Below are 16,116 nucleotides of genomic sequence, written 5' to 3' on the forward strand. Positions count from 1 at the left end.
TTCTTGGTTGTGTCTGAGAGCTGAAATCCTTATTTTTTGTTGCTGATGTTGGCATATAATTGTATAACCACTGGGGAAGTGGTAGCTCAGTGGTTAAGACATTGGACTTCTGATCGGAGCTCTTCAGATAACAGTTATCGCCCACTCATTAAGCTTGGTAACAGATAACAAACTAGAGAGCTAGGAAGAAAAAGATACAAACTGCAAGTGAGAAATGTGTGCTCAGTGATTTCTCTACAAGCTGGAGTTACATCAATGTGTCCTGGTTTCACCTACATGAGCATTCACTTATGTTCTGATTAAAAATATATTCCATGTACTGTTACAAAATAATCATGCTTCAATGCTCTCTCTTCATGGTTGAAATACATTTCAAAGTCATTATTAGGCCTTCGATGGACTAAAACCTTCCTTAGCACGCTGTAACACACACACACACACACACACACACACACACACACACACACACACACACACACACACACACACACACACACACACATATATATATATATATATATATATGGGGCGGCTGTGGATCAGGTGGTAGAGCGGGTTGTCCACTAATCGTAGGGTTGGCAGTTTGATTCCCGGCCCACATGACTCCACATGCTGAAGTGTCCTTGGGCAAGACACTGAACCCCAAGTTGCTCCTTATGGCAAGTTAGCGCCTGCATGGCAGCTCTGCTACCATTGGTGTGTGAGTGTGTGTGTGAATGGGTGAATGAGACACAGTGTAAAGCGCTTTGGATAAAAGCACTATACAAGTGCACCGTTTACCATTTATATACACACACACACACACACACACATATATATATATATATATATATATATATATATATATATATATATATATATATATATATATATATATATAATGTGGCCCAGATAAGTTATGGTATATTTGCTTTATTCTTGATTCTTGGCTTGTACAGTGGCCTGCTTGTGGACCAGATCTGGCACACAGGAGTGCGTTGCCAAAATGCCACCATTCCATGCAGCATATGGGCCGCAGAGAAAGTGCTGTGTCTGGGTTCCCTTTGTCTGTTTCTGAAACCTAATCAACTGATCAAAGCATCCGTCTTTCGTTTTACATTAAAGAATACACACTTTCTCTTCTTCTTTAACTTTCGGTTTCCGCTGAAATGCGCGCGCGCACACACACGGGGTTGGGCGATACTTAACCAATCATAAAAGACTTTGTGTGTGTATGTGTGTGTGTGTGTGTGTGTGAGCTTCCACAGAACAGACCACATATTGCAGTGAAGAGCACACGGGAGAAAACACTCACTCACACGCACACACACACACACACACTCTCTCTCTCTATCAGGATCATCAGAGAAAAGAACGTTCAAACCCATCAGGTCGGTAAGTACCGGAGCGCACACGACTTAACCCGGTTTATGCGAAAAGGGGAGTTTGTGTGTTTGTGTTTGTGTGTGCGCGCGCGTGTGTGGGTGTGTTTGTGTTTGTGTGTTTTTTTTTGTGTGTGTGTGTGTGCTCGTGTTTAATTGTAGCTTGGTTATTAAGTGGAATTCTGTCACACCAGATGTTTTTATATAAAACACATATATATAAAAAAACAAAACGAACCGTCTTTGTTCAGCACGGTTACTCAACGTGGACCATGGTTTAAGGGGAAATTAGCTAATGCATGCTCAAACGGTGCTCTGCAAGTCGCCTGGTGACGTCATGGGCTGACGCGCTTCTCTGTTGAATCGGCACCCCTATTTGCATATGAAAACGTGTTACATGAAGAAGGAAGACACATGGAACAGAACAGAAAAGCGCACATTTATCAGAATAGAGATTAATAGATTATAATTTTATTTCTTATAGATACAAGAAGTCTTTCGTTCTGTTTACAAAATTCCATCATTTCTATCGAGAAGGCAGACAATGAAGCAGACGAGACGACAAATAGAGATGAACTATCACAGATGAGTGTAAATCCAAGAACAAAGAAGTGGGAGGGTGATCAGTGATTGGTCACTGGGAACAGTTGTGATCAGTGATTAATCTTTGTGAATGATGGTGATCAGTGATTAGTCTTTGGGAACGATGGTGATCAGTGATTAGTCTTTGGGAACAATTGTGATCAGTGATAACTCATTGGGAACAATGGTGGTTCATGATTAGTCTTTGCGAGTGATGGTGATCAGTTATTTGTCTTTAGGAACAATTGTGATCAGTGATTAGTCTTTGGGAACGATGGTGATCAGTGATTTGTCTTTGGGAAGGATGGTGATCAGTGATTAGTCACTGACTTTAAATACTTGAAGTGAGTCGAGTGAACCTGCAATCTCACCTTGAATAACCAGCAGCTGTGTCTGCTACTCCCTGACCTTCAGTGTGCTTCAGTGTACTTTGTTACAATGTAAAGTAGTGAGTGTACAGCTTGTGTAACAGTGTAAATTTGCTGTCCCCTCAAAATAACTCAATACACAGCCATTAATGTCTAAACCACTCACTACTTTACATTGTGGCAAAGTGTCATTTCTTCACTGTTGTCACATGAAAAGATATAATCAAATATTTACAAAAACGTGAGGGGTGTACTCACTTTTGTGAGATACTGTATATTATATATTCATTTAGGACCATAGTTTAATTCGGTGCCATAATATTATATATATATATATATATATATATATATATATATATATATATATATATATATATACACACACACACACACACATACACACATTATATATATAAAATATATAATATAATAGTATATATGCATTACTTTTTATGGATGCACAAAAAGCACTGAATTAATCTACAGCCTTAAATGAATAATAAAAACTCCCTTTCACTGCACCTTGTGGTTTCTGTTACTCACTGCATTTAGGAATATTATTTTATTTGTGTTTACTTTTGATCATAATGTTTTAATTAGACATTACAGATCTTACTCATGCTACACTCTGTATCACCGTGTCTACACTGCGAATGAGGAGCAACGTGGTCTCGTTACTAACACATCACTTTCGTTATAATAAACAACAGAACCTACACCACACGTGAGGAGCATCGCGACCTCGTTACTAACACATCACTTCCGCTATAATAAACAACAGCATTTACACTGTGCGTGAGGAGCATCGTGGACTCGTTACTAATAGATCACTTCCGTTATAATAAAATACATAAGTTACACTGAGACAGCATATAATGTCAGTAAAATTAAATGAAATGAAACCTTTTAAGCAACTCGCGACAGCATCACTTTCATGCTCGTGTTACACAAACTCCGCTTTATAAAGTTTATAAATCTTCTCCGCTGTGTTTAATACAAAATGCCCAACAACCTTAGAGGACTTGGAGGTCACACATTTTCTTCCTCAGTCACTTGACGATTTCGCCTCCATCTGATGGTCATTGAGAGAAAAGAAAGTCATGTACGGTGACTCTGGGTATTAGGCTAACGCTAACGCAGTCACATTACGTGTGTATGACGTCATATAGGAAGTGGCTTATACTTCTGGTTAGTAAAAAAAAAAACGCCAGTGTTCCATTTTAGATGATATTACCTTTCTAAACTCCACACACTAGACAGTAGTGCAGAGTGCATAGTGTAAGTGTATAGTACTTCATTTGGGACACAACTTTAGTATTTACACTCCTGTTTTCAGAACAGAAGTAACGTAATGAGTAAATCTCCCCCGTGCTGCGTGCAGACCAGCTAATTCATAATGAGATTTATTAGAACGATTTTCATCATCGATTATTATCCATTTTATCGATTAGTTGTTGCAGTTCTAGTTTTGATTTACAGTGTTCATACGGAATAATTTAACATTAAATATATGTCAGTGGTAACATTCCTGCAACTGAAAATGTTGCATCAGTGTTGTAGGAATGCTAATTAACTTTATACAGAAAGACTCCAAAAACTGATTGCCAAACCAAACATTTGTAGAAATGTACTAATTTAAAATTTTTAGCTGGGGAGTAAATAATGGGTGAGAAAACAGGTATGGTTAGTAATAACAGATCAAGGAACAGACATTTCCTCATTCTATATTTAGTGCCAAGTGTGTTAGTTTGGTGGCAGTTATGATGCGTTATCGTTTCTACAGTAACAGCTCGTTCACAGGGACACAAACGGCGGACGCTCCACATAAACAGACTAAAAGATGCATGTAAACGTTCATATTGTAACGTTTATTGTAAGGAGATGTTTATTTAACATTTTTGGAAGGAGTCTCCAGTGCCACTGCATTTGTGTCACATGAGAAGCTGTGTCCATTCCGTCTTATTAACGTCAAGAGAGAGAACAAAGCGAGTCTGGAGAGGAAACTGTTTATAGCTGCTATAACATAAGTGAGAAATGATTATATAGACTTTCAATGTAACTATAAAGGGATAAAAAGTATGATGTCGTTCTTTGCTAAAAAAAAACTGTAACGTTTGACACATTGCTGTGGGATAAGAGGAGTAAAATAAATCAGTGCTCTTATAAGAAAAGAATCAACTTCGGTGAGTAACTGGAGCTCTTTGCATTGTTGATTATTTTCCTATAACAGCTATCGTCAAGTAAAATCACACCGCATGTACCATTAAAAAAAAATGTAGTAGTAAATCACTTGTAATTATCATAAGGCTTTAAAGGATCTCCCACATATGCAGACCAAAGCAAAAACAAATGCCAGCTGCCTTGGTTTATGCATTTAGGGTACTGTACGCTACTGAAATGATGTCACATTTCTGCAGTGCAGACCAGGAACTGGTTCAGAAACTGTGGACTTCTCCATCAGGATAATTCAGTAACCTGAGAAGGTCTGAGGAGAACTTATATAGCGTGAGACCAGGCAGTGTACAGGAAGTCTTTTCTCTCAGTCTGTGAGAATCTTCTTCCTATAGAACTAATTCAGTGCTGACTAGAATGTAGTTTTGTGGTGTATCATGAGAGCTATTATCAGCACATGATTATATCATTGTCATTAGGTCAAGTTTCAGACGAATTAATTATTATTATTATTTAATTATTTTCCCCCTATGGCTGTGTCTCTTTAGTTGGTCGAGTGTGTCTAGGCAGCTGTAATCATCATGGCATTAGGAGGATGTGGACAGATCTGCAAATGGATCGTCATCCTGTTCAACATACTCCTCATCGTAAGAAGCTCATTAATATTCATATTCACAATAATGAATAATTAATTCGGTTTCACAGTGTTCAACAGTATAAAGAACTCAGATTCGATATAGATGATCTCTCGGTGTCTGTCTCTCTCTGACTGTCTATCTGTATGTCTGTCTGTCTGTCTCTTTCAGTTGGTGGGTATGGCTTTAGTAGCAGCTGGAGTGTATCTGCAATTCAGTGCAATCACACTTGAGGAGTTGAAAACCAAACATTTCATCTTCAGTACGTTATCGTGTTTCGTTTCTGTTTTTAATTACGTACTATACACACATTAATGTAATTGCATGCTAATTGTCTGCAAAATAATTTAAATAAACAGGTAAATTGTTACATACTTTAAAGAAGTAGTGTCCATCCATCCATCCAACTATTTATGAAACCCTTTGTTTCTGTCATCTCTCTGTTTCTCATTCTCTCTCTCTTTCTCTCTCTCGCTCTGTCTCTTGCTCTGTCTCTCGCTCTGTCTCTCTCTCTCTTTCTCTCTCTCTGTCTCTCTCTGTCTCTCTCTGTCTTTCTCTTTGTCTCTTTCTGTCTCTCTCTCTGTATGTCTCTCTCTCTCTATCTCTGTCTTTCTCTCTCTCTCTCGGTCTCTCTCTCTCTGTCTCTCTCTCTTTCTCTCTCCGTGTCTCTCAGTGGTCGGACTATGCATAGCCGTTGGTGTTGTGATTCTCATCACTGCCTCGGTTGGAGATTACGGCTCCTGTAGTGAGAATAAATCTGCACTCAGTGTGGTGAGACACACACACACACACACACACACACACACACACACACACACACACGACAGTGTGTAATCCTTCACTCAAACTGGAAGTAAACAGTAAGTTGAGGTTTTATCATGTGCATGGATTGTGTGGTTTTACACCTGTTTATGATTGAGGATGTGGGTTTTTTTTAGTAAGAACACCTGAGTGGAAAGAGTAACTCAGACATCCTCAAACTGAAAGAGAAGATATGATAAAGGAAGATGAAAACATTTATTCATCACGATTACTGTGGAATATTCATTTTAGCTTGCTAAAATGTTTTCCTCGACAGATCAGTTTGTTTTTTTAAATAGTGCTTTTAGACATGTCATTTCCTCAACCCTGAAATTAGCTCCGGCCCCAAAATGAAAATAACCCAGGTTTTTTTTCAGTGCTCATTTTACGGAAGGCAAAATAGTGCATTAATCTTGCCAGAAATCTGCAATACTTGCGTTATCCAACCTCCATATATAAAATTAATTCAGTCTAAATAGGACATTAAGCGTTAATAGAAAATGCTAGGTAATCTAAGGTGTAGCTAATTGGTAGCTAAGTCTAAAATTCGACTAACAACAATTAATTTTGAATTCAAATTAAAATACCAAGAATTTACTGATGCGCACTTGTTCAAAGAGGAACTTTTGTCAGCGGTATCTATAATATCATGTCGTCACTCTTCTTATGAATATTCAACAGAACAGTGTGTGATGCGTTCACGTTACCTTTTCTTTCTCTGCAGTACTGCTCTCTGCTGGTTTTGCTCGCTGCAGCAGCTGCCATCGGAGGTGGCGTGGCCTTTGTTAACAACAAAGAGGTAAGTGTACATCACTGTAATAACATTACACCTGCTTCTGTCTAGCTGGAGTCTGAGTGCCTTTTTTAAAATTCAGTTCTCAGGCCACGTTGCAGAGTTTTACACCACCATCTATACCCAGTACCTGATTAAAGGAGACATGATCCGAGCCTTCATCCTCAAACTGTTCCACAATGCTGTATGTGCCACACACACACACACACACATATATATAAGTGTGTTTAATGGCTGAAAACTTGACTTTGTGTATGTGTGTGTGTCCACAGTTTGACTGCTGTGGCCTGGGAGGAGTTATGCAGACGGTCATAGGTGTTACCAATATCTGTCCAAAGCAGTCATCCATTCTGGGAATTTCTTACTCCACCTCTTCTGTAAGCCCCACCAAGTGACTTTCTGTATTCTCTTAGCTAGTAAAGTTTCTGCTGTGTTTTATTCCTGGTTTGCAGTTCACACAATGAGTTTAAGCTTTCAGCACTGATTGCAAGAACTAGCTATGTGATTCAAAATTAGTGACAAAAATGTTAACGCAATGCTGTGACTAACTATACAAGGCAATTTCTGAGGTACTCTTTAGCTAAATGATGCTCTGTTTCTGAGATACTCTTTAGCTTATTGATGCTCTGTTTCTGAGGTAATCTTTAGCTAAATGATGCTGTGTTTCTGAGGTACTTTTGAGTTTAATGAGGGTCTGTTTCTGAGGTAATGTTTAGCTAACTGATGGTCTGTTTCTGAGGTACTCTTTACCTAGTGAAGGCTCAATTTTTTTTGGTTCTCTATAGAGAGTAATGATAAGAGTTGTTATAACTTTCTCTTGACACATTTGTGTGCAGAGTTGCCTGCCTGTGATTACAAGCCAGCTGGAGGCCTCCACAGTGCTGACATTTTTTATGGTTATTGCTGGTATTCTGGTGAGTAATAACCCACAAAGAGAAGAAATCAGAACTAACATTGATTTGTTTTTTTTATGCGAGATTGGAGTAACAATCTCAGGATTAGGGTTTAGTCAGATTCAGATTTTGGGTTTAATAATCATCTGCCAAATGCTATAAATGTAAATCAGTGTCAGGTGGTTTAGCCAGAGAGAAAATTTTTCAATCAAGTTTATAGTTGGGGTTATAGACACAGAATTTATAGTGAGGGTCAGGTTTAGGGATTAATCATAGTCACATTTAGGGTTTAGTCAGGTTTAGAGTTTAAATTAGTGTCTGGTTTAAGGGTTATGAAGTTTAGACTGTACACTCATGCTGTCTCTCTTTGTCTGTCTCTCTCTGTGTCTCTCTCTTTCTGTCTCTCCTTCTGTCTGTCTCTCTGTCTCCTTCTTCTGTGACTTTTCTCTGTCTTTCTGTCTTTCTATCTTTCTCTCTGTCCATCTTTCAAACCGTCTCCAGATCATGGTTGTTGTTTGCGCTGGTTTTATTTACCAGCAGCTGTCTCGCCCTGTCGTTGCGTCTCCCCCGTACATCCCTCTCTCCCCGACTCCTTTGTCTCCCTCCTCCTATACCATCTGCTCCACTACTACCTCTCCTCCAGCCTACACCACTGTGGCTGAACAAGTCTGACCTAACATAAAGCAGACTCTCAGGCATACTTATTAAGTCATTCCTCTCTTTTTTGTTTCTCTACATACCTGTCCTTTTCAGAATAATTATGGTTAGTGGATGATTGGTAGAGTTCTCTCTGTCTTCTATTAGTTCACAGTGTTCTACTTGAAACTTTTATCTTTTTGCTCTTCTCTTCTGGTTTTCACTTCTTTCTTTCTCCCTCTCTCTCCTTCTCTCTCCATCTCTCTGGTAGTTCCTGGTGTTGGTCTGCAGTGTTGTGCTCTGCTCCAGCATAAAGAACAGTGTCCACTACACACCACCACTCTTCTACTGACCCACAAAAACTCAACGATGCAGCATGCCATCCTTCTGTCCTCCACTTAATATTCTCATTTTCTCCATCTATGTTTTCGTATCCTTCTCTCATCTTGTCAATCTCCACTTCCCCCCTTTCACCTCCCAGCCTTCTCCTGGATTACATGCAGTCTCATCCTTCTGTCTCTCCTACACCTGATCTTCTCTTGTCCTTCTCTTCTCCACTCAGTTTTCTCATATCCTCCATTACTCTCCCAATATCCTCCAAACTTCTCCTAATCCCTTGTCCTCCACCCAATCTTCTTTTCTCTTGTTCTCCATCACTTCTCTTCGGTCTTCTTCCACTCCTACTTCATGCCCCCCCCCCCACCTTTCTTCACTTCCTCTCTTTTATTCCATCTATTCCTTGTTTTCTCTAGAAGATTTGTCTATGCAAGTGGAAGAGACATCAGCATCGATGTGCCACTGAGGAGAGCAGGCTTAAACACACACACACACACACACACACACATGTGGTGTTTCAATTGAGTTATTTATTTTTGTAGTTAAATGATGCAAAGGAAAATTGTTTATCTTTATCAGTTTTTCACTAAAAGCACTTTTCTTCAGAGGACCAGGCAAAATTCCACTCAAAGCCCAAATCTGTCATGCATTCCTATCATTATCATCCTCAAAAAGATCTAAAATCATAGAAATGTATACATTCCAAATGCCATAACATACACACACACACACACACACACACACACGCATTTTTCAAATCGTTTCCATTTCATAATTTTTTTTGCCTTTTGTTTTTATTGCATTTTTATTAATGCTGTACAAGTTTAGCATTTAGACTGATTACATTTTTAAGTGTGTGAAATGGAGTGTTAATGTTACATTCTCCTTCCTAGAGCATGAAAAATGTATGTTTTTCCTATATTAATAAACTTTGATGTGGACATCACATGATGTTTATAAATAGAGAGCCTTAAAATAAAATTAACGATGTTCTACCAAGAAAACAAACATGGTATTAAGCTTTAAAATAAAAGATTATAGTAAGAACATTAATCCACTTTCTAGTGTTTGTGACCGAGGTTTAAAATGGCTGATGTTCCCACACTTGACTGAGGTGTGTTCTCACACTCACACATACACACCCGCTGCTCAGTCATTATCCACAGACTGTGTTTGTGTGGTAGAAACCAACAAAATGGACTCCTGCCAAATGTTGAAGTTTCCCTCAGGCGAAGACCAACGTTGCTCAGCTAGATGCCTTAACAATGCTGAAGTGTGTGAACACAAGCAGAACATCACACACATGTTACAGAAAGGACAATGAAGTCACTGTGTACAGAATGTGGGACATTATCGTAATAGTAAAGTCCAAAGATTGTAGTGGTTCAGTGTGTGGCACTTTGGGTTTGATGGACAGTGGTCAGTCAGTGGTTAAGGCTTTGGAGTACTGATCAGAAGGTTCACGGTTGCGAGTTCAAATCCTGGCAGCACTGTTGGGTTTTGGTTTAGGTATTAGGTTTCAGAGTTTGTGCACATCTACATTGCTTTATACAGTGCTGAGGAGAAGTATTTGCTGATTTCTTCTGTTTTTGTGCATATCTTGTCCTAAATAGTTTTAGATCTTCAAACGAAATACAACATACAACAAAGGCAACCAATAAACACACAATACAATTTTTATTTTTATTGAATAAAAAAAGTTATCCAACACCAACCACCCATGTGAAAAACTAATTTCCCCCTTAAACTTAAAATCTGGTTCTGCCAACTTTAGCAGCTTCTGATATCTGGAGATCAGTCTTTCACTTAATTCTAGGACTAGGGCTTACTCCTATGCTTTGGATCGTTGTCTTGCTGAATAATCCAGTTGCGCTTGAGTTTGAATTTACGGACTGAAGACCGGACGTTCTCCTTTAGGATTTTCTGGTAGAGAGCAGAATAACGAATAATCATTTGGCAAATCTCACGCTGACTTCAGCTAGATTTGAGGAGCTGTCATCAGTGAAATGACTTGAACACAAACGAAGCTCAGAGTTGAACTTCTGTGGTATCGTTTTAAAAATGAATCCTAACCACTGATGCTTTACATCCTCGCTGTTTGGGAGTCCATGCAAAGTGGCTTTGCTTTTGCAGCACAGAAAACAATGTCTTCTAGACATGAACCTAAATCTTTCAGGACACAACCTCACCTGTAGTGTTTGAGGCTGGGTCAGAGTACATGTTGTTCACGAGCAGCCGATGAAGACCAGAAGTTATTTTTGTTACAAACCTATGTAGGTTAGTACAGGAAGTAAGTTGTTTCATGAATCCTTATATAACAAGAAGACATCTCTGCTACTTGAAAAGATAATTAAGAAAGAAAAACTATTTTAATTAATTAGATAATTAATGAGTTTAGATCGTGGTTCCAGTTTCAGTATTTCTGAAACATAATTGGCTACTTGAATGTGTAGGTGTTCCTTATAAACGGGATGGAGAGTGTATATCACGAACTCTGGAATGCTTTAAGGACACCGATCCTCACATGCATGTTTGGTTTTTGGTCTTCAGTCTCCAAAGGATGGTCGTATGCAGCACATACATACAGCGGAAGTCAAGCTGTACGTTCTGTAAGTCATTGTGGATTAAAGGCGTCTGCCAAATGCCATAAATGTAAATGTAAATATAAACTGGGATTAAACTCAGGGATGTAGGACAGCAGGGTGGAAACCAGGATCTGGATTTGCAACCAAATATTAAAAATGTATCTAAAAATTTCATTTAAGATCATGTTTATTTCATTACTTTTGGTCCCTTAAGAAGGTAATTGTGTAAGTGAATGATTGCAGTTCTCTAAACCAAGCTAAAGATATAAAAACATTCATCTGCAGTGTATCTTAATGTAAATAAAGACACCAGACTGAATTACAAGGTAAATTACAGTGATATTTATAGAGAATATGAGTTATAGAGACACGGCATGTTCAGCAGACTTTGACTAGACAATCCAGAATTCACATAAATTCCAGTAATGTCCAGTGTGTTCATTTATTTATATTTGAACAGATACTGAGGATGAGTTTATCCACTAGAGGGAGCTGTTCCCGTCTAAACCCCCTGTTGGGCGGGTTAGAGGGCGGGGACAAGGGTGCGGTTGTTGATTCATACTCTTCTGAGTTGCTAAGTGACAAGAGGAGTTGTTTTCAAACTTCAGGGCAATAATGAACGTCTGGTGTTCATTCTCTCTCTCTCTCATTCTCTCTCTCTGTGTATAAAACATTCCATTCTAAGGACACACACACAGAGAGAGCGAGAGAGAGAGAGAGAGAGAGAGAGATAGATGTTGTAACCATGGAAATACAGAACTCACCATGGAGACGTCTGGAATGTAAACGCCACATGTCACTTCCTGCACTTTTACCTGCAACCATTTTATATACATCAATTAATCTGAATCATAGAGATTTTTGTCCAGTTACAGTACTGGATGTCTTGTCTGGCTGCTTCTACTATTTATTAAGATTATTTAGATCATTAGTAAAATTAGTTTTTAATTTATTTTTTAAACTAAAACACCCAACATGGAGATAATTCACACGAATAAATAAAATAGATAAAAGAATAAATATAAAATATAAATAAATTCATTAATTAAAGTATTTTTTAAAAATGCACTGTTCACAATTCTGTATATTCTATTCTTTATTTAATTTTCATTCTGCATTTGTGTTATTTACTCCTATAGTTATTTACTAATATATTCATAATTGTGTTTTTTAAAAATGATTTGTATTGTAGTATTTTTTTGTTAATCTATTTTAGACTATAATTATTTTTAAATAAATTATGTAATTTTATGTATTCTTTCATTTCTTTATTGTTTCTTTATTTTCTTGTCTTTATGTTAATGAGGGGCCTGTCAGTCAAGACATATTCTGACATAATTTTGCATATTTTGCATTGATCTATTTAAATAAAAATATTTTTGTGTGTGTGTGTGTGTGTATGAGTGTGTGGGGGTGGGGGGATGGGGGGGTTGGTAGTTGCTGATGGAGAGTCTTGTGAAATCTTGTCTGACGGGATTCTAAATTCCTTTCCTCGGTCATCAGCAGGGTGTGTGCTGCTGCAGGGAAGTGTGTGTGTGTGTGTGTGTGTGTGTGTGTGTGTGTGTGTGTTGTCATCCTGTTTGATACATGCTACACAGATACATTGCATATTGCTCTCATATGTACACGGTTACATTACCTGATGACGGGTTTGTGTATGAGAGTATGAGTGTTGAAACAGACAGAAAGGTATTATGGGTAATCGAGGCCTGCAGGAGCTTGCAGATGAATAGATGTGCAATAGATGAATAGTTGTGTTAGCTGAACGTTGGATGTGCCCTCTCACGTGACCAGTATCTGAAGCTTGTGTAATATCATGTTTATTTATAGGTCTGCCATGATCAGGTGACGTGGCAATTAAGCATGTCGCGTGATATATAAACGACACCTGTGAACTGTGCCGTCAGCCTTATTATCTTCAGTGAGACTGCATGTTGGTCGTTTGTGTAACACTTGCAAAAAACTCTTTGTTTCCTCGCTATCTTTTCCACAAAAAAAGGAGAAAAGTATGAGTGAGAGAATTCAGGAAGTGTGTTATGCCTTTCTCCCGTTTCATCACGGGGAGGATTGCACACTTTCTGTGTGAAGTGTCTAGAGTGGAGCACGCCAGGGCAGCCCTTGAGAGGTTTGACTGTGTGCATTGTAACGCCTTACAATTAGGCAGCTCCGCTCGTGACTTGTGGGTTTCAGAGAATCTCAGGTCCTGGGGAATCTCATATGGATCTGGAAGAGGAGCTGGAGACTAACGCTGCTCTATCTCTTGCTCTTCCAGATCTTCTGGGTCCGGCTCTACGCTAGATTTTGGAGTGCTTGGGAGCTACCTCTCTCCATCGATGGCAGGTAATTTAGAGGGGCTGGCTTTGCCATCCAAGCCATGTAAGGCCACTGTGGCATTGGTGGGCAAGGCCTATGCAGTAGTGGGTCTTGTTTGTGGGTCACTGAAGACAATTGAAGTGTTGCAGGCCTACCAAACAGACCTGCTGAGGGAGCTCGACATACGGCGGCATTCAGCCAGTTCGTACCCTGTTGTGTACCCAGCGCTAGTGCAAGGGAGGCACAGAAGGTGAGTACAGCAGCCCGCCTCCCCCCGCAGATAGCCATGGGAATTGGGCCGCCACAGTCGCAGCCTGCTACTAGGCCTGATCTGAGAATAGTCATAAAGGCCAAGCAGAAAATGGAGGAGCGGTCCTGAGGGGCTATGGAGGAACGTATCAGGGGACTTGAGGTTGTTAGGGCAGTTAGCCCCCAGTACTATAGTAGGGCCTCCCTATAGCCACGCATATCAATATCGGGTTCTTCCCTTTAGGCTAGCTTTATCCCCTCGCACCTTCACAACGTGCATGGATGTCATTCTGACTCCATTGTGACTCCAGAGCATCCGTATACTAAACTACCTTGATGACTGGTTAATTCTAGCACGATCCAGGGTACTGGCAGTTCAACATTGACATGTTGTTCTTGACCACATGAAGAGCTTGGGGCTCAGGTTGAACCTCAGAAAAGTATGCTTTCTCCAGTGCAGTGGACAACTATTCTAGGGGTTATAAGGACTCTACTACAGTGAGGGCATTTCTCTCCCCAACATGCGTAGGGTCGAGCCTATCAACATTGAGCAAGATAAAGCTGGATATTGGCATCCCCTCTAGTCTCTATGAGAGACTGATGGAGCTTATGGCAGCAGCAGCCAACGTCATACCATTGATAGTATGGCAAAGGAGACTGTTTCAGTGCTGGCTGAAAAGTTGTGCGTTTGGTCTGAGGATGAAACCTCTGAGATTAATCAGTGTCACGTGGCGATGCCTACGTGCTCTAAGAATTTGGAAGTGTCCCTGGGTTCTAGCCTTGGGTCACAATCAAGAAGTGTCTTCTTATCGCAAGACAGTAATGACAGACACCTCCCTCACGGGCTGGGGCACAATCTTAGATGGCATATAAATTGGAGTGGCATATAAATTGCCTAGAAATGCAGGCCATATTTCTAGCACTGAAATTCTTTCTGCCTCAATTGACAGGTCACCATGTGTTTACAGACAACACAGCGGTGGTCTCATATATCAAACACCAGGGAGGATAATGTTTGCGCCCCTGTTTAGGCAGGTGCAACTAATTCTTCTCTGGGCAGAGGAAATGTTTTTGTCAGTGAGTGCAATGTACATTTTGGGCAACTGGAATGTGGGGGCAGACATCCTGTTGAGGCAGGGGCTGAGGCCCAGGGATTGGTGGCTTCACCTACAAGTGGTAGAGTCCATATGGCGGAGGTTTGGGCAAGCAGAAGTGAATATGTTCGCCTCCGAGGAGATAGCACACTGCCTGCTATGGTTTGCCCTCACTCCTCCCACACCATTAGGGTTGGACACCATGGTGTACACGATCCCCCAATTGCTCTGCTCCCACAAGTTCTAGCAAGAGTTCGTCAAGAGTGTCTACGTCTGCTGCTAGTAGCACCTTATTGGCCAGCTCAAATATGGTTCTCAGAGACAATATCCCTGCTAGACAGCACTCCTTTGGAGATTCCCATCTTCAGGGATCTACTGTCTCAAGCCAGAGGGCTGATTTATCACCCTCGGCCAGAACTATGGAAACTGGGGGTGTGGCCCCTGAGGGGCTACAGCTCATAGATTCTGGTCTCACAACTGAGGTTGTAGAGACCATTTTGAATGCTAGAACACCATCCACAATGAAATTGTATGCACTGAAGTGCAACTTTTTGTCCTGTGGTGTGAGGAACGTCAGCTAGACCCAGTAAACTGCGCAATAGCTACAGTCTTGGAGTTCTTACAAGAACGTTTCTCAGTGGGGTTGGCTCCTCCTACAATCAGGGTCTACATGGCTGCCATTTCGGCCAGCCATACCGCTATTGATGGAGCCTCTGTATGGCAACATCCTCTAACTTCGAGGTTTATGCATGGTGTCAGGTGACTGAGGCCCATCTGCAGAACACGCATACCTTCCTGGGACCTTTCTGTGGCCCTGGAAGGTCTTTCAGGGGCCCCATTTGAGCCCTTAGGGTCAGCCTCAGAGAAGCTTCTGACTCTAAAGGTAGCTCTTCTGCTGGCCCTGACATCTCTCAAGCGAGTAAGAGTTCTACAAGCTCTCTGTTGCCCCTTCCTGCCTTGACTTTACCCCTGGATTAGCCAAGGCCTTCCTGTATCCTAGGCCGGATTATATTCCCAAAGTGCCTACATTGACTGCCCAGCCAGTAGTATTGCAGGCTCCGTTCCTCATACCAGAACAAGAGATATTGCAGCGACTGTGTCCAGTAAGGGCTCTCTGTACTTACGTCCACCGCTCCGGCCAGTGGCATAAATCAGAGCAGCTGCTGGTCTGCTTTGGCAGCGACAGTAGAGGTGATGCTGTGTCAAAGCAGTGCATCTCTATTTGTATAGTGGAAGCAATCTCTATTGCTTATGAGGTGTACGGTTTCACTACGCCTCTAGGCATAAGGGCTCATTCA

General features: G+C 40.5%; 1 protein-coding gene across 3 annotated transcripts; it reads left to right on the plus strand.

The window, feature by feature from the left end:
* Positions 1-1,215: 1,215 nt before the first annotated feature.
* On the plus strand, positions 1,216-9,523 carry zgc:65811 (uncharacterized protein LOC393524 homolog). 3 transcript variants are annotated; one of them, XM_053637826.1, is made up of 9 exons: positions 1,216-1,374; positions 5,032-5,130; positions 5,290-5,380; positions 5,792-5,889; positions 6,644-6,718; positions 6,795-6,896; positions 6,985-7,089; positions 7,549-7,626; positions 8,107-9,523. In XM_053637826.1, exons 2-9 carry the CDS (start codon positions 5,065-5,067, stop codon positions 8,275-8,277), a joined length of 786 nt encoding a protein of 261 aa, XP_053493801.1. In that variant the 5' UTR covers positions 1,216-1,374; positions 5,032-5,064; the 3' UTR covers positions 8,278-9,523. The 3 variants fall into 3 exon arrangements, with proteins under 3 accessions (XP_053493801.1, XP_053493803.1, XP_053493802.1); XM_053637828.1 differs by having other exon boundaries at positions 8,513-9,523; XM_053637827.1 differs by having other exon boundaries at positions 1,219-1,370.
* Positions 9,524-16,116: the final 6,593 nt, after the last annotated feature.

The sequence above is a fragment of the Ictalurus furcatus genome, chromosome 12 (genome assembly GCF_023375685.1).
Source record: "Ictalurus furcatus strain D&B chromosome 12, Billie_1.0, whole genome shotgun sequence".
Taxonomy (NCBI): domain Eukaryota; kingdom Metazoa; phylum Chordata; class Actinopteri; order Siluriformes; family Ictaluridae; genus Ictalurus; species Ictalurus furcatus.